Raw genomic sequence first — 27873 nt, forward strand, 5'->3', positions numbered from 1 at the left:
GATGCTGAGGACATGATAAGACCCTTGTAGGGATATGTTAGAGAGGGTTGTCAGGGAAGGCCCCTCAGGATGTCTTGAGTGCAGACCCTGTGGGATGAGAAGGGCTCTGCTGGTCTCTTTCTTGCTTTGCATAGTGTTGGCTATCCATGTCATCTTTTTCTTTAGAGCTCCTAGATGGAATTTACCAGAAAGAGCTGTCTTTGACGATTTATTTACCGTCACGGACTTTCCAAATCCCTTCACAGAAGTTGCTGTGAGCCCAACATACTTTGTTTTCGAAAAGCGGATTTAAGCACATCTGCTCCGGGTCTAAGGTCTCTATGTGCTCCTAGCCATGTCACAGAAAGATTCCCACGCTTCAGCTCTCTTGCTGGTTATCTGTGATCTCGTTCCTTCCCTTGTGTCCTCCCCTGAGGATGTGCTCACGTGCTGGTGTCTGTTTCTGGCTCATCTCTCTTTCCTCATCCTAAATGTAAGGAGTGTCTTTAATGGATTTTGGCCTTCCCACGGGTCTTCTCCATGACATCCTGTTTGGGAAGTTTCAGTGTGTTATACCCTTTTATCTTAGACTTCTGTAAACCATTTTTGTTTCTTCACTGCTTTTTAAAAATATAAGCATTGAGCTGGGCGCTGTGGCTCACACCTATAATCCCAGCACTTTGGGAGGCCAAGGCGGGCAGATCACCTGAGGTCAGGAGTTTGAGATCAGCCTGACTAACATGGTGAAACCCCGTCTCCACTAAAAATACAAAAATGAGCTGGGCATGGTGGCTGGCACCTGTAATCCCAGCTACTCTGGAAGCTGAGGCAGGAGAATCGCTTGAACCGGGAGGCAGAGGTTGCAGTGAGCCAAGATCCACACCACTGCATTCCAGCCTGAGCAACACAGTGAGACTCCATCTCAAAAAAAAAAAAAAACAACACCCAAAAAACAAACAAAACCCAAGCATCTAAATTAATTTAGGTTACAACTGATGCTTCACATATATTTTCAAAATTTTATTATTTATTTTAGAGATACGATCTCCTTCTGCCACCCAGGCTGGAGTGCAGTGGCACAGTCGTGGCTCACTGTGGCCTTGAGGTCCTGGACTCAAGTGATCCTCCTGCTTCAGCCTCCCAAGTAGCTGGGACTGCAGGTGCGCACCACCATACCTGGCTAATTCTTTCACATATTTGTTGTTGTTGTTGAGACAGGGTCTCACTTTGTTGCCCAGGCTGGTTTGGAACTCCTGGGCTGAAGCAATCCTCTCACCTCAGCCTCCCAAAGTGCTGCGATTACAGGTGTGAGCCCCCACACCTGGCCACATGCATGTATTATTTTTCCTGTGTTGCCTCAGGATGATTTTAATTGATAGGTCTCCCTCACGTTCTGGTTTTCCCATCTGCACTTCAGAAATAGTTGGCTAAGTTTAGCTTCATTTGAATAACTCAAGCATGTGCTACTACAATACTCCACATGACTTTTTTGTGTATTTTATCCAATTTCTTTCTTTTTTTTTGTTTTTTTTTTGAGACAGAGTCTTGCTCTGTCACCAGACTGGAGTGCAGTGGCTCGATCTTGGCTCACTGCAACCTCCCCCTCCTGGGTTCAAGCAATTCTCCTGCCTCAGCCTCCTGAGTAGCTGAGACTACAGGTGTGCACCACCACGCCCAGCTGATTTTTGTATATTTTTAGTAGAGACGGGGTTTCACCATGTTGGCCAGGATGGTCTCGATTTTGTGACCTTGTGATTCGCCTGCCTCGGCCTCCCAAAGTGCTGGGATTACAGGCATGAGCCACCACGCCTGGCCCCAATTTCTTTTTAAAACTCCCTCTTGGAGGTTTTCACAGATATTTATTGAGCATCTACCATTTTTCAGGTCAGGGTGTGGATCTCCTCACTGACCTGGAACCTTGCTTCCCTGCCTTGTGCTTGTGCCTTCCTGCCCTCTCCCCTGGGCTGGGTTGCTGTGGTCACGGCTTCTCTTTGCCTGGTGAACACTTATCTCTGCCATCATGCACTGAGCAGTTTGTCACAATCGGCCGGCTGTGTGGCATGTATCTAACTTCTTGTGTGCCGTCTTCCAAGAGTCTTTTCAGCCCTGAGCCCTCCCTCACTGAATCTAGTATTCTCTTCCTTCTGGACACTGAAAGTAATTGATTTGTGAAAAGGATAATGGTCCCTTGCTTTCTATTTCTCCCCACTCAACTTTAGTAACCTGCTGTGGTCTTCAGTTTTCTAAGGGAAGTTGCTTCCCTTTCTCAAAAGAATATAGTCGACCAAGCAGCTTCACTTGTTTCATCGGAGTCAGTGCAGGCTGAGGAATGGCTCTGAATTCATAGATCTCTTGCAACAAAATGAACTGACTGGCTTCCGTGATTTGTGACCTCTTACTTAGAGACATCATTCAATTAATTATGTAATAAACATTTAGTTATTAAAACCTCTGCCCCCCTTTTACAAAACAGTTGCCTTAACAGATTGCAAAAGACTATGCCCCAGGCTTCTATGGAATATAGACAGCTTCTTAGCTTAATTTCTCACGATATAAATCAAGAGCAAGTTTATTTTATTTTATTTTATTTCTTTGAGGCAGAGTTTTGCTCTTTCTCCCAGGCTGGAGTGAAGTGGTGAGATCTCGGTTCCCTGTAACATCTGCCCCTCCAGGTTCAAGTGATTCTCTTGCCTCAGCCTCCCTAATAGTTGGGATTACACCACCACACCTGGCTAATTTTTTTTTTGAGACTGAGTCTCGCTCTGTTGCCAGGCTGGAGTGCAGTGGCGCAATCTCGGCTCATTGCAACGTCAACCTCCTGGGTTCAAGCGATTCCCCTGCCTCAACCTCCTAAGTAGCTGGGACTACAGGCATGTGCCACCATGCCTGGCTAATTTTTTGCATTTTTGCAGCTTACTATGTTGGCCAGGATGGTCTCGATCTCCTGTCCTCATGATCTGCCTGCCTTGGCCTCCCAAAGTGCTGGGATTACAGGCCTGAGCCACCATGTCCAGGCTAAGTTTTGAATTTTTAGTAGAGATGGTGTTATGCCATGTTGGTCAGGCTGTGCTCGAACTTCTGACCTCCAGTGATCCACCTGCCTTGGCCACCCAAAGTGCTGGGATTATAGGTATGAACCACTGTGCCTGTCCTAGAGTTGATTTTTCTTTTCTTTCTTTCTGTTTTTTTTTTTGAGATGGAGTCTTGCTCTGTTGCCAGGCTGGAGTGCAGTGGTGTTGGTCTCGGCTCACCGCAGCCTCCGCCTCCTGGGTTCAAGCTATTGCCCTGCCTCAGCCTCCCACATAGCTGGGCCACTGCGCCTGGCCTCAAGAGCAAGTTTTACCATCAAATCTTACAGGTTTAGAAATAGTTTCGTTTAAGGATCAACATAATTTGATCTCAAACAGTTCTTGGGAGTAGACATTGTTAATTCATGCTGTTTGCCTAAAAAGCAAAAACCCTCTAGAAGTTCTACATTCCATGGATTTGTCTTAACCAGTGAAGATTAAAGAAAACATCTGTCCAGTTCCCTCTTTAAAGATCTTCATAGGAGGAATTCTGGGCAAGCGAAGGAGGTCAAGGTCACAGTGTAAGCTCCATCTATAGCACCGCAAGGTCTGGATGGGGCATTGCAAACAACTTAGTTCCGGCTTCCTGCTAAGAATAAGCAGAAGGCGTTTACTCTTCGTTATGTGGTTGCTTTCTACAGAATCTATGAGAAAGTAAAAGGAAATTTCTAAAGTACTGCCAGATGGCGAGTACTTGGAGCACGGAAGTACTTGGAGCTAGAGACTAAAGCCTAATCAGAAAGAAACGTGACACACAGGACGAGACAATTGGGCTCTTTTAAGAACACCTGAACCTAAAGCATTATCAATCTTCCCAAAGACATTTAGGCCGATTATACAAAGTTATTCCTTGGGTATGAGGTTTAGAAACGAAAGTCAAATCCGAGTGACAAGGAGGACCTCAGTGGTAGCCTCCTATTAGCTACCTATTCTTTGCTCTTGGCAAGTAAGTTTCTTCCCTGTTGAGGCTATTTTTAAAGAGCTAGGGCTTCCTTTCCCCGTTTTTGGTACAGATCAACTGGTATTGCCACTGCTGGTAAAAATTACGGCTTTTCATTCAAAATAAACCCTTGTAGAGAAAGCTTAGGTGTGTCTCCCTTAGTCTATGATACTCTGCCTTTTCCATTTTCACTGAAGCTGCCCTGAGCTAGTGTTACTGAATATATGGGTCTATCTTTAAGCCTCCTAGTGGTTTTACGTACCTGTACCTGTAATTAATGCTGTTGCTGTTGCTGGTACTCTCTTATATGAACCAGGGGCCTTTTTTTTTTTTTTTTGAGACAGAGTCTTGCTCTGTTGCTTGGGCTGGAGTGCAGTGGCACGATCTCGGCTCACTACAACCTCCGTCTCCCAGGTTCAACTGATTCTCCTGCCTCAGCTTCCAGAGTAGCTGAGATTACAGGCTCCCGCCACCACACCCTGCTAATTTTTTTTTTTTTTTTTTGTATTTTTAGTAGATACAGGATTTCACTATGTTGGCCAGGTTGGTCTCAAACTCTTGACTTCGTGATCTGCCTGCCTCGGCCTCCTAAATTCCTGGGATTACAGGCATAAGGCCACACCCGGTACCTTTTAAAAGCAAAACAGATTCCAGGTGTTTTCAAGCTTGCTTTGCTTTATAGCAATAGTGTTTATCTACCTTTCCTGTACTGCTGTATTCATGTTCATACATTTATAAAACACTTTCAACTCACGGAAGTGTAGGATAATTTCTTGAGAGTCAGTATCATTTTTAGAATTCCTATTTGATAAAGTTAGCATTTATGGAAGGCCTGGGTCTAGAGTACAGGAGCCTCTGATATCCAGACTGCAAAAGGTGTCGGGTAAGCTCCTTGACTCCGCAGCCATGACTTGGGCCATTTAGTAACATTTGTGTTGACCTTTTCACACAATGAGTCACAATGGTGTGATTTGTATACTGAGCAGATCTTTGAGCTAAGAGTTTTCTTTTTTTTTTTTCGGAGAAGGAGTTTTGTTCTTGTTGCCCAGGTTGGAGTGCAATGGCAGGATCTTGGCTCACCGCAACCTCTGCCTCCCGGTTCAAGCGATTCTCCTGCGTCAGCCTCCAGAGTAGCTGAGATTACAGGCATGTGCCACCATGCCTGGCTAATTTTTTTGTATTTTTAGTAGAGATGGGGTTTCTCCATGTTGGCTAGGCTGGTCTCCAAATCCCAACCTCAGGTGATCCACCTGCCTCGGCCTCCCGAAGTGCTGGGATTACAGGCATGAGCTACCGTGCCTGGCCTAGAGGTGATTTCTAATAGAGCTGATAGATCTGTTCTTGTCTATTCCCTCGTGTGGGATTTACAGGATAGTGGTACAGCCTGTGAGTACGAAACAGTGAACAAAGCCAACTCGACCGCAAGGAGACTGAACCCCTGACCCTGGGCTCATTAGCTCCATTCTTAAACCACTGCAGCCAAACAGCCAGTTAGAGATTCACTTGGCAGCAGAAGCCAGAGCCATATACTGATCTGGTCCAGGCTCAGGAAAGCACATCAACAGAGCAGAGTGGCAGCTGTCAAGAGCAAGACTCACATCCTTTAGGCTGCAGTGGCTTTTAGTGTCACTCTTTCTCACACTGGGTTTCAGGACCACCAAGGAAGGGTCTTTTAAAAATACAGCTATTATTCTACAATAGAAAATGGTTTGCTTTTTTAAAAAAAAATTTTAAAATCTTGCACATTAAAAAAATGTAATCATACTAGATGGATCTTCTGCATCCTGATGGTTTGGTTCAGCATCAGATTGAGATTCATCTGTGTTGTTTTGTGTATTGGCATTTTATTCATTGCTGTTTTGATTCCATCTTAGGACTGGATTATAGTTTAGTCTATTGTTGAGACATTTGATCGCTCCTAGTTTCTTCCTGTTATAAGTTGTGCGCTTTGCATATTCTTGTGCTTGTCTCCTGGTGTGCATAGGCAGGAGTTTCTCAGGGTGTGTGCACACCCTCACAGTACAATTTCATGGGGTAGAATAAATCTATAATTTTACCAGATGATGTCGAAGTGTTTCTAAAGTGCTCTGTTCCAATTCATACTCCCACCAACAATATGTATTCCATTGATTCCATACTTGATGGTGTCAGATTTAAAATATTTTACTAATAAGGGTAGATCTGAAACTGTACTTTAATTGTATTTGAAATTTATTTCTCCCATTTTCCAGAATACTAGTGAAGTTGAATGGTTTTTCATGGATTTATTGGCCATTTCAGGTTTCCTCTTTTGTGAAATACCTAGTACTTTGTCCATTTCTCATTTCTCATGGGTTCATTTTCTGGATACTAATCCTTTGTCAATTATGTGTTGCAAATATCCTCTCAGTCTGATTTCCTTTTACTCTCTACAGCAGCTTCATGGTTCTCATTAACGGAATCAGTTTGTACTATTTGTGCCTCAACACAAAATATCTTTCCCAAGTGTCATGTAAATGCTCTGCCATCTTTTAAAAGTTGTGTGGTTTTGCCATTCACATCCAAGACTGATCCATTTGGAATTGATTTGGACTTCTACATACGTGTATAAGGTTATGGTCCAAATTCTTGTTTCATAAAGATAAGCACTAGCACCATTCACTGGGAAACCCTTTTTTGTCCCGATCTGCATGGCCCCCTCTCAGGAAACGAGCGTCTGTATGTGTGCATGCGTACTCTGGAGTCTGTTTGGACTCTTTGGTTGTTGTATTGATCTCTGTGCCAATGCTACACTTTCAGCATGCTTTATACTACTGGTTATCTGGTAAGGCTAGTCCCCTCACCTGCTGTTTAGGAATGTTTTGGCTATTCTGGCCCCTTGCTCTTCTGTTTTCCAAATGTTCCTTCTAAGGCTAATTGAATTTATAATTAGACCAGGAAGACATAAACAAAGTTGTTTAAATATGCTGATCAGTCAACTTGACAGTAAATGTGTTCAGTTGAATCTTACTTGGTCATAAAGGTCATAAAATTTAGATCTGAGATGAGAATTTTATGCTTATACCTCCTCTTTATCATGCAGTATCTGCAAACTGTATTAATACAGATATGATTTTAAACCTGTTTGGTTGTGCTGTTTTTAATCACAAATTTAATTAACATTGAACTTGGACCACTTCCCTGAGCAGTAAAACAGATAATGCCTGGCCAGTAAAGCCACATGAGACTATAATTAGATCTCATGAAATAATGGTCTCGAATTATTTTAAGTGCTTGTAATTTTTAGTAATATGCAGGCTCATGAACAAATCTCAAAAGGGAAACTCAACTGAGTGTGTGTGTATATGCTGATCACTGTTTATTTAGGGAATCTTAATGTACACATTCTGCCTGGGAAACTGTACTGTTTATAAAATAAAGCAGAGAAAATGAGAGGAATCAACACAGAGGGAAATAAGGTCACCAGATAAGGCTTTTTAGCTATTGCTTCCTGTTCTGGGTAGCTCTGCAATCCACTCTGAGAATTTTACTCCCCTTACCCAGATTGCAAATTTCCCATTTCCTGTCACTTATCTCTGCCATCTCCCCCATTCTTGAGCTGCCAGACCAAAACAGTTCAAACAGATAAAGACAGTTAATTTGTTGAAGAGAACAGAGCTCTCCAGTAAACAACTTCTTCCTGGATCTTACTTTGTAGAGATGACTGGAAATTTATCAGCAGAGTTAAGTGCTGGATCAACTTGCTGTACCACAATCATTAGGTCTACACTGATGTAGCAAGTCAACTTATCCTTGCCTTTCTTCCCCAGTTTGTAGGGCAAAAAGAGGTGATGATGCAATAGCTACAAAAACATTTTGTGAGTGATGGATTTTTGACTCAGTGTCTTTTTAGAATTAAGTAGAGATAAGATGGAGCTGTGCAGCGTTATCCATTCAGTGTCAGTGATATAGTATGTCACAAAGGGATGGATTTCAGAAAGCCCTGTGCTCAGACTTTTGAATGATTGAAGTGATGAGTGAAGATGTTACCATGTTTTAAGTGATGAGTGTAAAACAGCTGTATCCTTTATCAAACTTAGTTATAAGGGTGACTGTTCATGATGGCTCAAACCTGTAATCCCAGCAAGTTGGGAGGCCAACGCAAGTGGATCACCTGAGGTCAGGAGTTCAAGACCAGCCTGGCCAACAAGGCAAAACCCTGTCTCTACTAAAAATAATAAAAATTAGCCAGGTGTCGTGGCACATACCTGTAATCCCAGCTACTTGGGAAGCTGAGGCAGGAGAATCACTTGAACCCAGAAGGCGGAGGTTGCAGTGAGCTAAGATTGCACCATTGTACTCCAGCCTGGGCGACAGAATAACACTCTCCCAAAAACAAACCCAAAACAAAAACTTAGTTATAAGGAATAGCAATTATCTCACCACATCACTGATCATTAAAAGCATCTTAATAAGATTCAACATTAAAAAAAGTAAAAATACAGTATACAGAATGAAAACAGTATAGTCTGTGACATACTTGCTTTTTGGCCTCTGTTAAGAGGGTCAAGAATGGCAAGTGGCTTTTCCTTGATAAAGTTAATGTCTCTAGCTCCCTGACTTTGAAAGTTCGAGGTGTATGAAAAAATCATTTGTACTGAGTTTACTGATTATCAGGGGCTTCCAGCAGGTTTCTAACCTGCTGATTTAAGGGAGAGCTGGAAGGGAGCTAGGTTGGGGTCCTGTCACCGGTGTTTTCATGTCCACGTGAGCTTGAGTCACACAGACCTTTAAGCTAAACCAAGGTTTCTGGAAGTCTCAGCTGGCATTCTTCTCACAGACCTATGTTCTCTCTCTAGAGAAGTCACTACCAATAGAGTTCTCAGAATTCATGAAGCGTTTGTTTTTACTACTACTAGATAGGGAGATGACTGGCCTTGGCAGCAATCGTAGCTGTGTGATTTTGAACAGGTCAATTGGCCTCCTCGAGCCTCATCTATAAAATGAGGAGGCTGGATTGTATGAATCCTTGAGAGAATATGAGCACTCAGCATGCTTCCTATTGCATAGTTGGTGTCTGGAAAAGTTAGTTTGCTCTGTATTAGACTATACTGAGGCTACAAAAATTCTGAGTTCTAATAAAAATTCCTTTGGTTATTTGGTTTGGTTAATGATTTGGTTATTTCCAAAATAACCATCATTATATTCAATAAACCTATGTGTAACTGATCCTAAGTAGAAACCATAGCACTGAGATTCAGTCCTCAAGGATGTAATAATTTGTTAGGGGCAACAGGATGATTACTCTTTAGTTCCAAGAAGGACAAAAGTTGATGGCAGTCCAGAGGAGGGAGTTTTTTGCCTGCAAGGAAACTTGAAAGTGTTTATGGAAGAAAGATCACTTGAGTTTTTCCCTTTTTTTTTTTTTTTTAAGAGTCTTGCTCTGTTGCCCTGGCTGGAGTGCAGGGGCATGATCTTGGCTCATTGCAATCTCCGCCTCCTGGGTTCAAGCGATTCTCCTGCCTCAGCCTCCCAAGTAGCTGGGATTACAGGTGTGCACCACCATGCCCTTTTTTTGAGACAGTGTCTTGCCCTGTCACCAGGCTGGAGTGCAATGACACGATCTCATCTTACTGCAATCTCTGCTTCCGGGGTTCAAGTGATTCTCCTGTCTCAGCCTCCTGAGTAGCTGGGATTACAGGCATGTGCCACCACGCCTGGCTAATTTTTTGTATCTTTAGTAGAGATGGGGGTTTCATCATGTTCACCAGGCTGGTCTTGAACTCCTGACCTTGTGATCCACTTGTCTTGACCTCCCAAAGTGCTGGGATTATAGATGTGAGCCACCGTGCCTGGCCTCATTTTTGTATTTTTAGTAGAGACAGGGTTTCACTCATCTTGGCCAGGCTGGTCTTGAACTCCTGACCTTGTGATCCACTTGCCTTGGCCAACCAAAGTGCTGTGATTACAGGCGTTTAAGTCACCATGCCCGGCCCACTTGAGCTTTTTCTAAAATGCTAGACAGATGAGGTGTGGCCAGGTACAAGACTAAAGACATTCCAGACTTGGGGAATAACAGGGAGATGGATGAGTGCAAAGTAGAGAATGTGAGCTGCCCAGCTGGACTGGAATGCAGAAGATTGTTGGGAGATAAGGAAGAAAATGTGGGCTGGGAGACCATACAAGACCTCTGAGCACTTTACTTTGGCTTTTATCCTGTAGGCAGTAAGGAGTTGGAGCTGAAATGCAGTCAGTGCCATGTTTGGGCTGGATTAATCTCAAAATCACTGGGCGGTCAGTGGGGGCAAACCAGAGGTGGGGCAGTCAGCATGGAGGCTATTCTCACTTGTGTGGAGGCCATGGGACTAGAAATTACTTGAGTAGGTGTGGTTTCAATTAAATATGTTTTGGGGCTTTTAGTAAGTGACTGTGCAAGTTGCTGACTATGCAAGTTGGTGACTGGCATAGTCACTTAATAAAGATGAGGAAAGGGAGTATATTTTACAATGTTTAGTGGAAAGGAGCTCTTAGATTTTGGAGCAAGGCCTGTTACAGCTTTAGAGTCCAGGGAAAAGTCATGGAGAAGGTGATCACAGCCTTGTCTAAGACGGTGCCATACTACAGCAGGCACAGGACAAAAGCTGAATCTGGGTGATGGTGGCAGCAGTGATGAGTAAAGACGCAAGGCTGTGTGAGGGAAAGTCAGCAGGAATTGGTCTAATTACACGCAAAGGGTAAAGGGCTAAACATCTGAGTCTTGAATGAGGAGGACAGTAATGACTGGGAGTAAATTCGTCAATGTATTTTTTTTTTTGTAAACCAAGAATGATTTTGTTATTTAAAACAAATTCTGCCACAGCCAACTTCTATTTATAAGTACATTTCTACCATTTAGATACTACACATTCATTTCTAAGTATTAAGAAAAATGAGGGCTTTTCAATGGAGGTGAAAGACTATCTGGCTCTGAGATAAAGTACCTCTATCTGGCGACACTGTGGAATAACTAGCCAGTTGTTCTTAGAAAATAACACGTAGGAAAAGCATTTCCAAAAGGCAGAAGTTCATTTCTACAAAATTAATACTTTTTGTAAACATTGAAAATAAGTACAGAAGAAATATTAAATAAAAGTTTTGCTTTTATTTAAAATAAAATGCATTTATACAGTCTTTGAACCATGGATTATTGGACAATACTGGTAATTCACCCCTCCCTGGCACCCTCTGGGCTATGTGAGCTAGGAATTTTCTGACTAGCACCAATACAGATTGTAACAGCGCAACAGACTAGAACGTGGCCAGTCCAGGCATTAGAGTTAAGGACATTGTGGCAAATCATGATCAAAATGAAGTCATTCTTAATTTAGAAGATATTAAAACTGCATATTAATTATATCTCTTAAAGGCATTTAATTAATGCAGAGATGCTACATGTAAGCCATTTGCTAGTTGTGAGTAGTTTTTAAAAAACTGTACAATTTTATAAAATTTGTGTTTGTACATTAGTTACACAAAATGCATACTTCATAGAACTTTACTTCATACTGTAATGCAAAGAGTTGCATACTTTAGGCAGACAGTGAATATGCTGGTGAATACTAAAAGAAGTGTAATACGATATAGTGTAAAAATAAACACACAAGACAATATACATAACATGCTTATTCAAGGACAAAAACAAATCAAGCACAACAGACTAATCTAAAGGCTATTAAGCCTATTAAAAGGCTATTAAGCCTTTTTAATCTAAAAGGCTATTAAGCCTTTTCCTTCAATGTCAAACACAATGACATTTTAAATATCAGGCCTCCTGCATGCCTGATCTATCTGGGGGTAGGAGGAGGAAATAAACGGCTACCAGAAGGATATTTTAAAACATGGTATCAAATTAAACATACACTAAAACACATGCATTAGACATGATAAATAGACTTCATATAGGTTAAGCCCTGGATAGCTTTAAAATAGATGGCTTGTTTCTTATAGTTTGGCTAGCTTACATCAGTGATGGTTTGTTCCTGATTTGCCCGCTATTTTTCAGTTTTCAATTCTTGGCCCTAAGGAATGTGTGCCAAATTCAAGTTTGTTATATCATGATAGATTAATGTTCGTGCTTGTTTAGTGCACATATTAACTGGTCTGGTAAGGCAAAGAAGTTTTCATGATAAAATAATACATTTCAAGCTTACTTTAATTAAGCAGCATATAACGAACAGCTTTTAAAGTTAAATATTGTTATGGCCGTGGAGTTTCATTACACAGTATTTCTATTCACACCCAACCACTGGTAAGTTTGTAGAACATCTCTTCATCTAAACTCTCATTTTGGTCTTTTGCACGTGTTGAGAGAAATATGTAGCCACCAATGAATTCATGAACCACTTTGCAATCTACTTCAGTACAAATGAAGGACAATCGTACTTCATCTGCAAACTCTACGGTGACCTGGAACAAAGACAAGAACCATCAGTGCTGTCCCAAACGCCAGGTGGCTGGCTCCACACAAAGTGTGGTACTTAGTCTGTCCTATCACAAAACGCTTGTTGATCCTCAAATAATTAGCCTGTTTAAAACCTAAACTAGTAATGCATTAAGTCCCAAAGAAGAAGTTAAGTTTATTGCCCTTCCCCTACCCTTTTTAAAGTTTTCATGCTCTGAAAAGGAAGACTAGGAATGCAAAAGTTTTAGGTCAGTCAGTTCTCAAATGGTCTCTGGCGATTCAATTAATGAGAATGCCTCTCTTCAAGTCCTGGAGGAAAACCTACTTCCTGTGTTTTAATATTTGCTTCAGATATTTAAACTTTAGGTATCATGTTTGAATATTTCAGAAAGGTAAGATTCTTTGAAGTGACAGAAATTGATACAATAAATCCAATATGATCCTAAGCCAAATGACTTATTCGTAAAAGATAGTTTATTTTAAATGAATGCCCCAAGACTGGGGCAACATGATGTACAGTGGTAAATGTGCCCAGTTTTTAAGCCTAAAGCATCTGAGTCTGAACTGTTACTTTGTGTGTGGTCATAGACAATGATGGTCCTCAGGCCTGTAAACTGCAGTGTCTTCATTTGTAATGTATGGTAATCCAACTACCTTAAAAGGCTGTGATGAGGTTTAGAGACAGGCTACTAATGTGAGCCTCTAGTATCACGTCTGGCACAGGGTAGGCATTCAACAAATAGTAGCTGCTCTTTCTGAGTAGAGAGGCTTTATCCATTTTAGAAAGACAAAAAAGGTAACATTCTAAGCAAATTATTATGTACTTAGAATTTTAGTAACTGGGCTAATTATGAAATAGGCAAATTTAAGTGAGAAATGAACAGTCAACCATGTCTGTACTTTAAGAGGTAGTGGTACAAATATCAGAATTTATAGGCCTTTTTATTCTTAAATTACTAATTTTTATCAGAAGGACTATATTCAAGTAACATCGGTACTAGTTTACCATTTTGATTTCCCAGTTTACATTCCACTGTTTCATGTTGCTGAAACGCCATGTTTTAATTGCATCTCCAGTGCTGGCATCCATCCTAATCAGTCTGTTGTATGCAATTCCAATAAGTTCTTCTTTTTTGCCCCCTTGGAACCTACAACATTTAAGAAAAGAACACTTAAAAACATGTTGTAGGGGCAGGGCACTGTGGCTCACGCCTGTAATCCGAGCGCTCTGGGAGGCCGAGGCACGTGGATCACAAGGTCAAAAGATATTAGGCGGGCATGGTGGTGCATGCCTGTAATCCCAGCTACTTGAGAGGCTGAGGTGGAATAATCCCTTGAACCAGGGAGGCAGAGGTTGCAGTGAGCTGAGATTGTGCCACTGCACTCCTGCCTGGCAACAGAGCAAGACTCTGTCTCAAAAAAAAAAAAAAAAAAATGTTGTGGGGAACATGTTGGACTGCTTTTCTTTAAGTGCTCCCTAACCTTAGAAGAGTGCTATTCTCTTTTTCTTCTTCTTCGAGATGGAGTCTTGCTCTGTCGCCGAAGCTGGAGTGCAGTGGATCTTGGCTGACTGAAACCTCAGCCTCCCAAGTAGCTGGGATTACAGGCGCCCGCCACCATGCCCGGCTAATTTTTGTATTTTTAGTAGATATGGGGTTTCACTATCTTGGCCAGGCTGGTCTTGAACTCCTGACCTTGTGATCCACCTGCCTCCTCAAGTTCTGGGATTACAGCCATGAGCCGTGGCACCTGGGGAGAGTGCTATTAGTAGCAAAACAAACACAATTATCTTGAATTTTTAATGTAGAAATTACAAGCTTACAAAATACATTCTAACAGTCTTTGAATTCCACTGTAATATGAGTTAATGGGTTTATATAGGTATGCTTTAAATGTTTAATTTCTGATTACATGACATAGATTAAGCAAAAATGCAAACTAAGGTTTACACATAGATGCTTAGAACCACTGACCTTGCAATGAAGTGTGTGATGCCAAATTCAGGTAATGACTGCCAAGCTTGAATAAATCTCATCTTGGCCTCAATTAGACTCATCTGAGCTACATTCTGATGGGCCTCCAAGATTCTCGCTGTTATCTAAACATGATTAAACATCACCTTTACCATTGTATTTTCTCATGGAATAATCGCGACAAAAGATCAAAAGACTGATTTACTCAGCCTGCATCCCAAAATCATATTGTAAGAGTTGAAAACAGAAAATATCTGAAGCTATATTAGGAAATTATAATAATATGTAAAATAATGATTTTTCAAAATAAGTCGTATTAATTTTTCATATATCGAGAAACAAAAAGTACTATTAGGAATACACAATTGCCACACTTGAGACATATTCCAAGTGCAAACACATATGGTACTATTATAGAACAGCACATCCTAATCCACATACACATGAGTTTTAATTAAATTTAGCACTACATCTATCATCAGAACGAATACCTGGAATACCAGTTTCTAGCAGGAATATTTGTTAGCAGCTTTAAGGTACTTGGAATCACTGTAATAATTTTTATTTTAAATTTAAATTTCACTACTTGGGGTAAATTCCATGAGGGAAGGTTGTGACTATGAATTTTTATTTATTCTTTTTCTTTTTTTGGTAAATATGGAGAACTTACCAAATCTCTTATATAGCCTGGCTGTAGATGGCAATGCGAGGAAAGAAAAAAGAAGCAGAAAGAAAAAAAAAGGCAATCAGAAAAAACGGCAATGAAGCAAAGAAAAAGTTGCGGTAACCTGCAAACCAAAATTCCAGCCAAAAGTCATGCAAAAAACTACTTCAGGTGGAAACCAAGCAAAGTAAATGCAAGAATGAAAATGAAAATGAGGAAGCAGCAATTACTTTCCATTTAGAACACTGAGAAACACTCCACATTATTTTAGAATGTTAAATGTTACTAAAGAGCCTAAGGGTAGAAATTTGTAGGGCGAAAACAAAAAAGAGCAAATACTTCTTTCCCCTACATCGTGTACCCAGTTCTCACTGGTTAGGGTAAAGCCAATTATTTTAGTAGCAAATAAAAGTATCCAAAAGCTTTTAAATTCTTCTCAGATTTAGTCAGATAATATGATCCATGCACTGCTTTTTGAAGACGTAAAGTAAATGCAGTGCCCATCTGTTTCTTTTTTTACACAAGAAAAGCAAACTCCTCAGTTACCATGTGTTTTTTGCATCCTTTTTCCTGGAAGGGAAAATAAATAAAGAGATGCCGTATACTACATGAGGAATTTCGGCTTTATGATATTAGTCATTTCCATTTAGATGAACATAAATCAACACATAGAATAATTCTTCAAAGTTTAAAAATCTAGTTTGAGAGTCATATTTAAAAATACCCATAGCATGGTTAGTTAATATATGTGTAACTGTAGGGAATTAAAGTAGGTAAAATATAACAGGTTATTTTCATAGACCCAAAAGAAAACTACAAGTTTATTCCCTAGTAGGGAAGAATATCCCTGTGGCCTGCACATCTTCCCACAGACTCCAGAATGCAACTGGATATAGTTTAATAATTACTGAGCACTATGTCCAGTGTGACTAGTGTGGTGCTGACTCACAGCAACAACTAAGCTGCTGAGTATCACTACTTCCTAGGCGCCAGGGCAGTAACATCATGGTCACTACCTTCTGGAAATAATTTTTTTTTTTTTTAATTAGTGAGAAAGTGCCTGCAGAATTTTTTTTTTTTTTTTTTTTGAGACAGTTTCAGTCTGGTCACCCAGGCTGGAGTGCAGTAGCGCGATCTTGGCTCACTGCAACCTCCACCTCCTGGGTATAGGTGATTCTCCTGCCTCAGCCTCCCAAGTAGCTAGAATTACAGGCATTCACCACCATGTCCGGCTAATTTTTGTATTTTTAGTAGAGATGGGGTTTTGCAATGTTGGCCAGGCTGGTCTTGAACTCCTGACCTCAAGTTATCCACCTGCCTTGGCTTCTCAAAGTGCTGGGATTACAGGCGTGAGCCACTGTGCCTGGCCAACCATTTGTAAGTCTATGGCAGCAAAGTGTGGTGGCTCACGCCTGTAATCCCAGCACTCTGGGAGGCCAAGGTGGGTGGATCACTTGAGCTCAGGATTTTGAGACCACCCTGAGCTATGTAAGACACCGCTTCTACAACAAAAAACACAAAAATTAGCCTGGAGTAGCAGTGCATGCCTGTGGTTCTAGTTACTAGGGAGGTTGAGGTGGGAGGACTGCTTGAGCCTGGGCGATGGAGGCTGCAGTGAGCTTGAGCTATGATGGTACCACTGCATACCAGCCTGGGTGACAGAGCGAGACCTGCTTCAAAAAAAAAAAAAAAAAATACATACTAAAAAACTAAACCTATAAGTCTAGTGAGAGAAAGAGGGTTAAAAATGTACATTTGGTGAGATGGCAACATGAAAGGCAAGGCCAGGATTTTTAACCATGGGCCACACACAAACTGTCCTCCTGTCAGTTAAAGATGAGTCCTCATCTTTGTTCTCAGGAGAATTTTCAGTTGATAGTTTCTAGTCAAGAACTATCATTTTACAGGCTTCTGAGAAAACAAATAGTTGACGGTGAAAACAAAGTGTAGCAGTTCTCCTCTAAGCTCTTTTATCTCCTTGATACCTTACTGTGAAATAACACTGGTCAGGTTTGAAATTATTTACTGCCTTTGAAGGCAAATAAATTCACTTTTAGAAGGAAGATTCTGTATAAATAATTTTAAAATGAAATAACTAAGAATGAAAAATGAAATTAGCATTTGCTTTACTTTCCCTTTTTAACTTACAATCTACATTCCACAAAGTTCCCCGGGGCAGCATTTCCTCCATTCCTTACTACTCCCACATCATATGACTGCGGGATCAACAGTTTCTAGGCTTATACAACCTCTGAGACTTAAAGACAAATACTCTGTGATAAAAACTTCTGAATATTTCTACCTAAATGATGTCAGACCCATATAATAAATATTTAAAGGAATTAATAAGCATTCTGGGCATTTCATTGAGCCTTTTTAGTATGTTTTAAAATTATTCCTTAACAAAGATAAAAGCAAAATTAGATAAAAACAGAATATTTATTTTAAAGGTCTTCGTTCCCCCACTCCCAAACTGAAGGCTTTTCCTTTTATGGCATGATGCTGGGTGCAGAGAATACCAGGCCTATCCCAAGTGAAATTTCCCTGTAAAGGACCTTTTATGTTGTACCAAAAACCATTTTCCTAAGTAGCAACCCTTTTATGGTATTAATTTCCAAGGAAAAGAATTCTAAACAGAGTGGGCAAAAGTGAATTTCAATGAAAATTTACCAAACTGTGTAACTATGTGTAAAATTTTGGTTCGGTTCTGACTAATAATGTTAAGAAAAGATATGGCTAAAAATGTACCCTTCTAAAGTTTCTTTCTAAAGCTGGAAAAGCCAATTTCGACAAGAGTAGTTATTATAGATTTTGTTGGGAAATGCTGGCTGTACTTTATGTCACACTTACTTAATATTATATAAGGAATAAAATTAAATAAGAAACACAAAGCACTGAGACCCTGCAAGTTGTTTGATAAAAGATTTTTTGTTTTAATGGCCAATTTAAACTGACTAAAGGTTACTTTGTTTCCCACAGGTTGAGTATCCATTATCCAAAATTCTTGGGACCAGAAGTATTTCTGGGTTTCAGATTATTTTGGATTTTGGAATATGTGCATTACAATTACCAGTTAAGGATCCCAAATCTGAAATCCAAAATGTGCCAGTGAGCCATTTCCTTTGAGAGTCATGCTGGCACTCAAAAAGTTTCAGAATATAGAGGATTTCAGAAGTTCAGATTAGGGATATTCTATCTGTATTTTATATTCTAACCACCTGATACAAAATTCAGACTAAAAAGTTTTGTTTAAGAGGGGAAAAACAAAGTTATGTACAAAATTATAAAAACGAGCCAGCAGAAAACAGAAGATGAAGTAAAATGAAGCAAGTACCTGCTTGTTCTTATACTTTTTTAGATAGCGAGGAGACACCAAACATTCAGGATTGATATCAGTCGTGATCTGCTCTGGTATTAACTGAGGATCTGGGTTTAAATGCTGCATCTTCAGAAAGGAAAGAATGTTCTGAACTTCTAAGTTGTAAGAACTGTCTGCCATGGTCTTGCCTTTGGAGGCTAATCTGCAGGCTGCCATCCAGTGTGCATACTGTTTTTCCTGGAGGAAAGAAACACTGATGTGTGCAATGTAGCACGAGGTGGGCCTTTCAAGTATAAAACATAAGGATGACTGGTCAACTCATTTAGAAACCCAAAAAAATTGAAGTGTATTTTTAACTGGAAAACTTACATTGTCACAACGAAGCCAGATTTCATTCATGCCCTCTGCAACTGGAATCAGGAGTTTAATGTTAAATTTTTGGCCTGAAATGTTTACATCTGGGGTAACTTCACATCCTGTAACAAAAATTTTTTAATTATTAAAATGGCTAAATTTACTTTTAAGAAGTCTCAAGTCAGTATAAGCAGCCCTCATTTTGTGGCATCTTAACATGCTGGATTTTGATGTAATATTTCACGAACGCATCTGCTGCAGAAGGTAACATACACATTTATTTGGGAAGCTGGTATGAAAATAATGGTATTCAGCATTTTGCTTTGTAGGAGGCTTTACAGAAGGGAGTACAGATTTGCTGAACTACGTGTTAGATGATGGCATAATGGTTGGCATAAACAAGTAGTAACAGTACAATACAGGGAAGAGCTCTGCAGTCAGACAGACTTGGGTTCCAGACCTTTATCATTTTACTAGTAATTATTATGGGTCATTTAACTTCTCTAAGTTTACATTGCCTGACCTTGAACTCTACCTCACAAGGCTGATTTAAGGATAAGCAAGACAATACACATGTCAAAGCTTCCTAAAGCTTATTCCAGTTGCCTGAGAATGACATGAAATAAGCACAGTGTCATATGATCACACAGTAGGCTCGACGAGGAAGATTTTAAACTGTTAGTAGGGCTTGCTTTTCTTCTTTTTTTGATACTGAGTCTAGCTCTGTCTCTGCCTCCAGGGTTCAAGCAATTCTCCTGTCTCCGCCTCCTGAGTGGCTAGAATTATAGGCACGTGCCACCATGCCCAACTAATTTTTGTATTTTTAGTAGAGATGTGGTTTCACCATGTTGGTCAGGGTGGTCTCGAACTCCTGACCTCAGGTAATCCACCTGCCTTGGCTACCCAAAGTGCTGGGATTTTAGGCGTGAGCCACCGCACCTGGCCCAGGGCTTGCTTTTTCAATTCCTCTTGGCACAGAATGTAAGAAGATCACACACACTCCATATCCAGAACAAATGTTAAAATCGTCATTTTCCCCCTTCTGCATAACTATTTTGGGTATTAAGTTAAAAGAACACTTCAGATAAAGGAGAAGCTCTCTTTGTTCTCCTCCCCAAAAGCAACTCCTATCATGAATTTGGTGGACTCCCCACTGCCATTTGTTTTCTTTTTAAAATATTTACTACATATAAATTTCTTCTATCTCCTTTTAAACAGGCTTTAGAATGAAGACAATGTGTGTGACAAACTGTTTAACCTGCAAAGTTGAGACGGAGTTGTTTGAAAGTACACAAAAGTACACTGGTATTAATCCAATGTCTTTTGCACAAGTATCATTAATAATTCAAGACAATTTACAGTACACAACTGCATAATAATTAGGCCTCTTTTAAAAAACCAAGAAAACTAAACAGGGAGAGACAAAGTGGGTGGTAACTCAGCCACCAGTGTAGGCTCAGAGGCCCAAACACCCATTCCATGCCGCCTCGGCCACCTATGTCTATGGCAGCCACTGGACTTCCTCAGTTACCCAATTAGTGTACTTCTGAAATGTGAGATGCAAGCAGCCGATTCTGATCACAATTTCTAATCCTAACTCTTACCAAACTCTTTGAGGAACCCTATCCTGGACCCCCTCCATTTTCTCCCCAACAGCAACAGAAGGAAGCAACAGCTCCCTCCTTCCCAGTCCAGCCTAACCTTCACTGGACATCAAGTCCAACTCCCTAGACCCACTGTCTTCACATTACACATCCTCCTAGCCAAAATCTGCACCCTAGCTAAATAAATCCCTCTAACTTCCTTGCCTACACTCAGACTGCTTAGCACTGCAAGAGGGGAAGGAGCAAGAAAAAGAGGTTTCACTAGAGGTTCATGGACAGCAACCTCAACTGGGCGCCTTATGCTTGCATTCCTTCTGTTTATGCAGACATTTTCTATTCAAGTTTTTTGTTGTTGTTGAGACAGAGTTTTGCTCTTTGTTGCCCAGGCTGGAGTGCAATGGCGTGATCTAGGCTCACTGCAACCTCCACCTCCCAGGTTCAAGTGATTCTTCTGCCGCAGCCTCCTGAATAGTTGGGACTACAGGCGTACGCTGCCAGGACCGGCCAATTTTTGTATTTTTAATAGAGATGGGTTTCACCGTGTTGGCCAGGATGGTCTTGAACTCCTGACCTCATGATCCGCCCGCCTCGGTCTCCCAAAGTGCTGGGGTTACAGGCGTGAGCCACCACGCCTGGCTATACAGACATTTTCAACACTGCCTATTTCAAATCTTCTCAGACATCCTATAATGTCACTTACTCTCCGGAGACAACTCCACCTCTTATGTCTCCAAGAAAATGAAAGCCCAGAAGTTAAGCCTATCCATTTCCTGCCACCCTACAAGATATACTTGGCTGTCCTTACTTCTACACAGTGCAGGAGGTATCCCTCATCCTCCAGCTTTCCTATCCAAGTGGGCTGAGTTCATTACCATCCCAGGAACCCTGCTCCACCACTGAGATCCCCTCTCAGACACTAGGTTTCCTTCTTTCTACTGCCACATTTCTGTCAGCATTTAATTTCCTTGAGTCTCTCCCATCTTACACCACAACATACCTCCCTTTTCTGTTACCTCTTTCCCCCTTCCTTGTCATAGATAAGGTTCATTAAAAAGCTTTGTCCTTTCTCTTTTTTTTCTCTTTTAAATAGAGACAGGGAGCTGGGCGCAGTGGCTCACGCCTGTAATCCCAGCGCTTTGGGAGGCTGAGGCAGGCGGATCACAAGGTCAGGGGTTCGAGACCAGCCTGACCAACATGGTGAAACCCGGTCTCTACTTAAAAATACAAAAATTAGCTGGGCGTGGTGGTGCACACCTGTAATCCCAGCTACTTGGGAGGCTGAGGCAGGAGAACTGCTTGAAACCAAGGAGGCGGAGGTTGCAGTGAGCCGAGAGCGTGCCCCCCTGCACTCCAGCCCGGGCGACAGAGCAAGACTCCGTCTCAAAAAAAGTAAACAGAGACAGGGTTTCACCATGTTGCCCAGGCTGTTCTCAAACTCCTTGGCTCAAGCAATTCGCCTGCCTCTGCCTCCCAAAATGTTGAGATTGCAGGCATGAGCCACCGTGTCCAGTCATTTTTGTCTCTTACTTCTCAGTGATTGTACTTTGGTTCCATACTCAATAAACCACTGAAATCTACTTAACTTGTTCTTATCAAGGTCACTAACCACATGGCTAGATACTACATTGGCTTAACTATCTTACTTTACTATAGCATTGGACACTATTGACGATCTGTCCTTTTAAAACAACTTCTGTCTTAGCTTTCATCACACCTCATTGCCATAGTCTTCCTATGCATTTTTTTGTTTCCTTTGCAAGCTCCCCTTCTTCTAACCTGCCCTGTCTCTGAAGCATGAGTGATCTGCAGGGTTTTGTTCTTAGTCTTGTTTTCTCACAGTATAGACAACCACTCCAATGGCTGCACTTACTACCATTAATGCTAACTGCTACCATATCATTATCTATAGCAAATGTATCTCTCCACTAATCCAATGTCTACAGGTTATCTGTAAATAGATACCCCACAGGCACCTAAAATTCAAAATATCACCAAGTTAAACTCATCTTTTCCCCCAAACCCACCTCACTCTTCTACATTCCTATCTCAATATCATACTATCCACGCAATTGCACAAGTCAGAAAAATGACCCCATTTCAACCTCCTCCCAAATAATCACCCAGTCTATTGACCAAACTTCCTCAGTATCTATTCAATCTGCCCGTTTTCTCATCCCATGTTGATTACTGTCATTTGGATTACTATCATCTCTCCAAAATTACTACTCTGCACCATAACTGGTATAAATATGGATCTTGTAATTTTTGTGTTAATATTCTTTCAGTGACGTGTCACTGCTGCCAGTTCAAAAAACAATCTCCTTATCATTTTATCATCTAATGTCTTCTGTGACATCTCTCATGTTAGCAGGAATCAGATTAAATAGCTATTAAAGTGTCATCCTTCCCCTTAAATTCTATATTCTAGCAGCACAAAACTCTCTACAGTTGCTGGTGCTTTTCTCTAGGATTTTTTTTTTTGAGATGGGTCTTGCTATCTTGCTATGTTGCCCAGGTTGGTCTTGAACTCCTGGGCTCAAGTGATCCTCCCACCTCAGCCTCCTGAGTAGCTGGGATTACAGGCATGTGCCACTGTGCCTGGCTCTCCATCCCCAGTGAAGTCTCTCCATCCTTACTGAAGATTAAGTTATAGAGAACACTCACCCCTTGCGACTTTCTTTACTTTCCAAAGTACTATTTATTACCCAATTGTAATTATTTATCTCCTCCACAGGCGTGAAACCGTCTTGAGGATTGGGACTGCAGGTGGCTCTTCCTTTTATCTCTAGTTCTCAGTACGGTTTGTGGCACAGGAGCTCAATTAGTATTAGCTGAAATGAATTTTTAAAACCTTTGCACTTTAGATCTCTATGAAGTCTTGGCATCCAGTCCAACACTCTCATTTATCAGAAGAAGATACTAAGACCCAGATGTGCTATCTTTCCAAAATTGTAGGTCTAAACCAGGTGTAGTGGTATACATCTGCAGTATCAGCTACTCAGGAGGCTGAGGTGGGAGGATCACCTGAGCCCACGAGCTGGAGACAAACACGTGCAACACAGTCTCAAAAAAATCAAACAACGAAAGTCATAGGGCTTGATTAGCAGAAAAGCAGAATCCAGCCATTTTATCCTTGGTCAGGGTATCAGTGTGGTGTGTGTGATGATCAGCATGATGAGTACTTGGAGAGGACTTGGGAACAGTGGAATGAAAACTGAGAACAGCTTATAAACGTATTAATTCCAAGCCAGGACTTGACCTCTGAGTTATACAGGAAGAAGGTTAAGATGTAATGGGGACAGTGAGAACAGGTTCTAGAAGATAGTTCTAGCCTTCAATAGTGAATCATTTAAGCTGGTCCTGGGTGGCTGAAGAGGGAAGCACGAGAAGGCTGCAGTGGATCCTGAGAGCAACAAACAATGACAGGGACCCAAAAGTGAAATGCTCATGACCGAGAGAGGAAGGCAGTGACCCTCATGAAAGAGTTTCAGGTCAATTACAGAATTCCAACATGTGGGAACAGTAATTCTCTACCCAGGACTGAGGTTTTCTGTTATATTTAAAATTTGTATAACTTTAAAAGTAACAGTTCAAGTGACTAGTAGGTAGAGCTCAGGGTATAGAGTTCAACACTGTGTTGAAATACACTAAACACACCTTTTGTACAATATACAGTCACACATTGCGTAACAGCATTTTGGTCAACAATAGACCGCATATACGACAGCAACAGTGCCCTCCTAAGACTATAATGGAGTTGAAAAATTCCTACTGCCTAGTGACACTGTAGCTCACATCTGTGTAAACAAACCTACTCTGCTGCCAGTCGTAGAAAGTTGTAGCATGTACAATTACAAACAGTACATACTACCTGATAAACAACTATGTTACTGGTTTATGTATTTACTATTCTTTTTGTCATTATTTTACAATGTACTTGTATTTATAAAAAAAGTTAACTGCAAAACAGCCTCAAACAGGTCTTCAGGGGGGATTCCAGAAGAAGGCATTGTTACCAGAGGAAATGACAGCTCCATGCTTGTTACTGCCTCTGAAGACCTTCCAGTTAAACAGGATGTGGAGGTGAAAGACAGTGATACTGATGATCCCGACCTCGTGTAGGCCTAGGCTAATGTGTGTGCCTGTGATTTAAACTAATAAAAGGTTAAAAAAAAATCTAAATTCCAAAAAAGCATATAGAATAAATATAGAAATTAAGAAAATATTTTTGTATAGCTGTACAATGTTTTAAGCTAAGTGTCATTAGAAAAGAATCAAGATGTTAAGTTTACAAAGTTTTAGTAAGCAAAGGTTTGAAGAAAGGAAATTAAGTTTTAAAATAAATTTAGTGCAGCCTAAGCGTACAGTATTTACAAAGTCTATAGTAGTGTACAATGATGTCCTAGGCCTTCACATTCACGCACTACCACTCACACCCAGAGCAACTTCCAGTCCTGCAAGCTCCATTCATGGTAAGTGCCCTATACAAATATACCATATATGTATTTTTTGAGAAGTTTCACTCTTGTTGCCCAGGCTGGAGTGCAATGGTGCGATCTCGGCTCACCGCAACCTCCACCTCCCGGGTTCTAGCAATTCTCCTGCTTTAGCCTCCCAAGTAGCTGGGATTACAGGCATGTGCCACCACTCCTGCCTAATTTTGTATTTTTAGTAGAGATGAGGTTTCTCCATGTTGGCCAGGCTGGTCTCGAACTCCCGACCTCAGGTGATTCACCTGCCTTGGCCTCCCAAAGTGCTGGGATTAGAGGTGTGAGCCATTGCACCAAGCCAAGTGTACCATATTTTTATTGTACCTTTTCTAGATTTAGATATGTTTAGATAACAAATACCATTGTGTAACAGTTGCCTACAGTATTCAGTATGGTAACAAGCTGTACAGGTTTGCAGCCTAGGTGCAATCAGCTATCCCATATAGCCTAGGTGCGCAGTCGGCGGTACCGTCTTGGTTTGTGTAAGTACACACACTCCATAATGTTCACACAATGACAAAATTGCCTGTGACACATTTCTCAGAATGTATCCCCATTGTTAAATGACACATGACTGTACTAAGTACAATTTAGAAATATGCATCAGGAAAAGTACCTCTGTGTTTTAAGTGTTAAATAAAATTGTTTTGGGAGTCATTTTTGTGAAATCAGTCTGCAGCCCTTTTCCTTGGTGCTGTTGAATACTCTGAATTAGAAAGGCATACTGCCTTACCTACAAAATACGTGTATGTACAAACACCCAAAGAAGAGATGGGCTGGGCCACTAGGAATAACTCAGAACTGGCTAGCCAAGTGTGGTACAACCTTTGCTATAATCAAGCAGCTGGGAAGCCAGGAGGCTGTGGTTGCAGCTGTTACCTCCAGGGCCAGGAAATACCTCCCTCCTTTCATACTCTGCGTCTCTAAACCCTCAGCTCTATTCCGAATTCAAGTCTCCCATGAATGAATCTGACTGGCATCTAAGTCTCATTGGAAATTAGTCTAGAAAGTGAATTTTAGTTTTTTAGTCTTTGCTGTAAGGGAGGACACAGTAAGAGGACTGTGGAACAATGAGGAGCCAGCAACTGCATCGTCCACCAGGTGTGCCAGGCACCAAGGCTGTGTGCTCATGGGAGAGTGGTCCTGAGGGGATACAGCTTTCGGGAGGAAGTGGTATCTAAACTGGAAGTGAACCAGGTGATTTTACTGAAATCTATTACCCAAGGGAGAGGTTCATTAACACGCTGCACAGAAATCACAGTGAGCAGAAGTACAATGCCATCTACCTGCCGAAGAACAGACTAATCTGGAGAGGAAATTTGCCTACCAGTTGAGCCAGGGCAACATCAGATGAAAAAGGTGAAGGAGCATGATGAAGAACCAATAGAAGAAATCACCACAATAGAAAATTAAGCTGTAGCTCATAGACCTTACTGAAAAAAAAAAGGCGGTGGGGGGGAATCTAAAATAAAGCAAAAAAACGGGGGAAAAAATCCAAAACAAATCCAGGCTTAGCCCACGCTGTAGGAAGCAAGCCTGCCACAGCTGTCCTGAGGGAAAGGAACTGAGCAACCCAAATACCAGACCCTAGTTCTGAGACAGCTTTAGATTTGAAAAAGACAGGACGTAGAGGAAACCAATGAGACTCAAGGTGTCAGCTAGAAGCCTCTGGGGCTTACCTCAGAAGCCAGGCTGAGAGCAAAGACAAACTGTGTGAAGAGGTGTTGGGGAGGAGGAAGGACTTGCCCAAACCCTGAGAGTCTCAGCTGCCCCATTGGCAAGTCAGGAAAATTCAGAGACTGAGGACCCTGAGTGGGACCAGCCTGTTATCAGTGAGGATGAGGAAGAACAGGATGCTGAAGATGAAGGGAGAAACCAGCAAAGCCAAGGGATAACTACAACGTGGTTGAAAATGAGGCAGAATCCAAAGCAGACAAGGAGGCAGCCCCTGCAGAATAAGGAAAATCTAAATATCCTTAGTGCTGAAGATTGAAAGACAACGTAAGTTTACTTGACAAGTCAGAAATGCAGAACCAGCTGGATGTGGTGGCTGACGCCTGTAATCCCAGAACTTTGGGAGGCCGAGGTAGGCAGTTCACTTGAGGCCAGGAGTTTGAGACCAGTCTGGCCAACATGACAAAACCCTGTCTCTACTAAAACAAAAATTAGCCAGGCGTGGTGGTGCACACCTGTCATCCCAGCTACTGGGAAGGCTGAGGTATAATCACTTGAACCCAGGAGGTGGAAGTAACAGTGAGCCGAGATTGCACCACTGCACTCCAGCCTGGGTGACAGAGCGAGATTCCCTCTCAACACAAAAAAAGCTGAATCGTACATTTCAGGTCAGGTCCGCACAAAGAGATTACAACAAAATAGTTATGTGGAATTGAATACTTCAAAACTGTGAAAAGAACTATGTAAAACAGATGTATCTAAACATTTTTAAAGTACCCAAAGGAGTAAAGAAACTGATTTTTAAAAACTTGTTTATCCCAGCAAGTAGCTCATTGACTATTAGGCCAATGGGAATGCCACCATCAACAACAGTCGTGCCAGACTCTCCTTACCCCTGAGGTTCATCTGATGAGCTGGCATCCCACTGGATTCTTCTTTGCTCTTATAGCAAGAAATGGATGTGTCTTTGAAGGTGCACCAATACTGCTTGTAACCTTTCAGAGTCAGCTTTTTTGGCCTATGTATCAAATAGAATTAACAAAAAAATTACTTTGAAGTAACTTTATTAGCAAATTTCACAATATTAAGTCTGGGGTCAAGTTTTAAACATGCTGAAATTGATCCCCCTTGGTCAGTGTCTTCTAGTGTGACTAGTCTAGTAACAGCTGTTACTGGATGTGCAACTCCCTTCTCAATCTACTCTAGATGATCAAACAGTGAGCGTGCAGAAGAGAAAGGCAGTAGGGCCTGCCTTCCAGTATTCTGCAGCTGTAGCCATCTCATCTCTCACTAAGTAGCAGGTCACATGGAAAGAGTAGGAAAAGAAAGCTGAAGTAAATGTCAATAACTAGAAGATTCCTAGATCCTGTAATTACCTGCAGGTTTATGGGTGTCTGCAAGGCTGCCTTG

At 41.3% G+C, this 27873-nt stretch overlaps 1 protein-coding gene across 6 annotated transcripts in view; it reads right to left on the reverse strand.

Annotated features, from left to right (window-relative positions):
- Positions 1–12118: 12118 nt before the first annotated feature.
- Positions 12119–27873, reverse strand: part of FERMT2 (FERM domain containing kindlin 2) — a 142398-nt gene continuing 126643 nt past the window's right edge. For 2 of the 6 annotated variants that reach the window (XM_064365874.1, XM_021670725.2), the window contains 8 exons: positions 27357–27481; positions 18711–18817; positions 18357–18578; positions 15569–15592; positions 15029–15049; positions 14359–14483; positions 13392–13533; positions 12119–12390 (listed from right to left, as the gene is read on the reverse strand). In XM_064365874.1, the coding sequence (XP_064221944.1) occupies positions 12217–12390; positions 13392–13533; positions 14359–14483; positions 15029–15049; positions 15569–15592; positions 18357–18578; positions 18711–18817; positions 27357–27481 (940 nt within the window). In that variant the 3' untranslated portion in view covers positions 12119–12216. The remainder of the gene's footprint in view (positions 12391–13391; positions 13534–14358; positions 14484–15028; positions 15050–15568; positions 15593–18356; positions 18579–18710; positions 18818–27356; positions 27482–27873) is intronic. The other 4 variants (XM_064365876.1, XM_021670724.2, XM_064365877.1 and 1 more) reach the window with 2 other exon arrangements.

The sequence above is a fragment of the Aotus nancymaae genome, unplaced genomic scaffold (assembly GCF_030222135.1).
Source record: "Aotus nancymaae isolate 86718 unplaced genomic scaffold, 86718_ANA_hifiasm-v0.15.2.pri h1tg000062l, whole genome shotgun sequence".
In the NCBI taxonomy this organism is placed as follows: Eukaryota; Metazoa; Chordata; class Mammalia; order Primates; family Aotidae; genus Aotus; species Aotus nancymaae.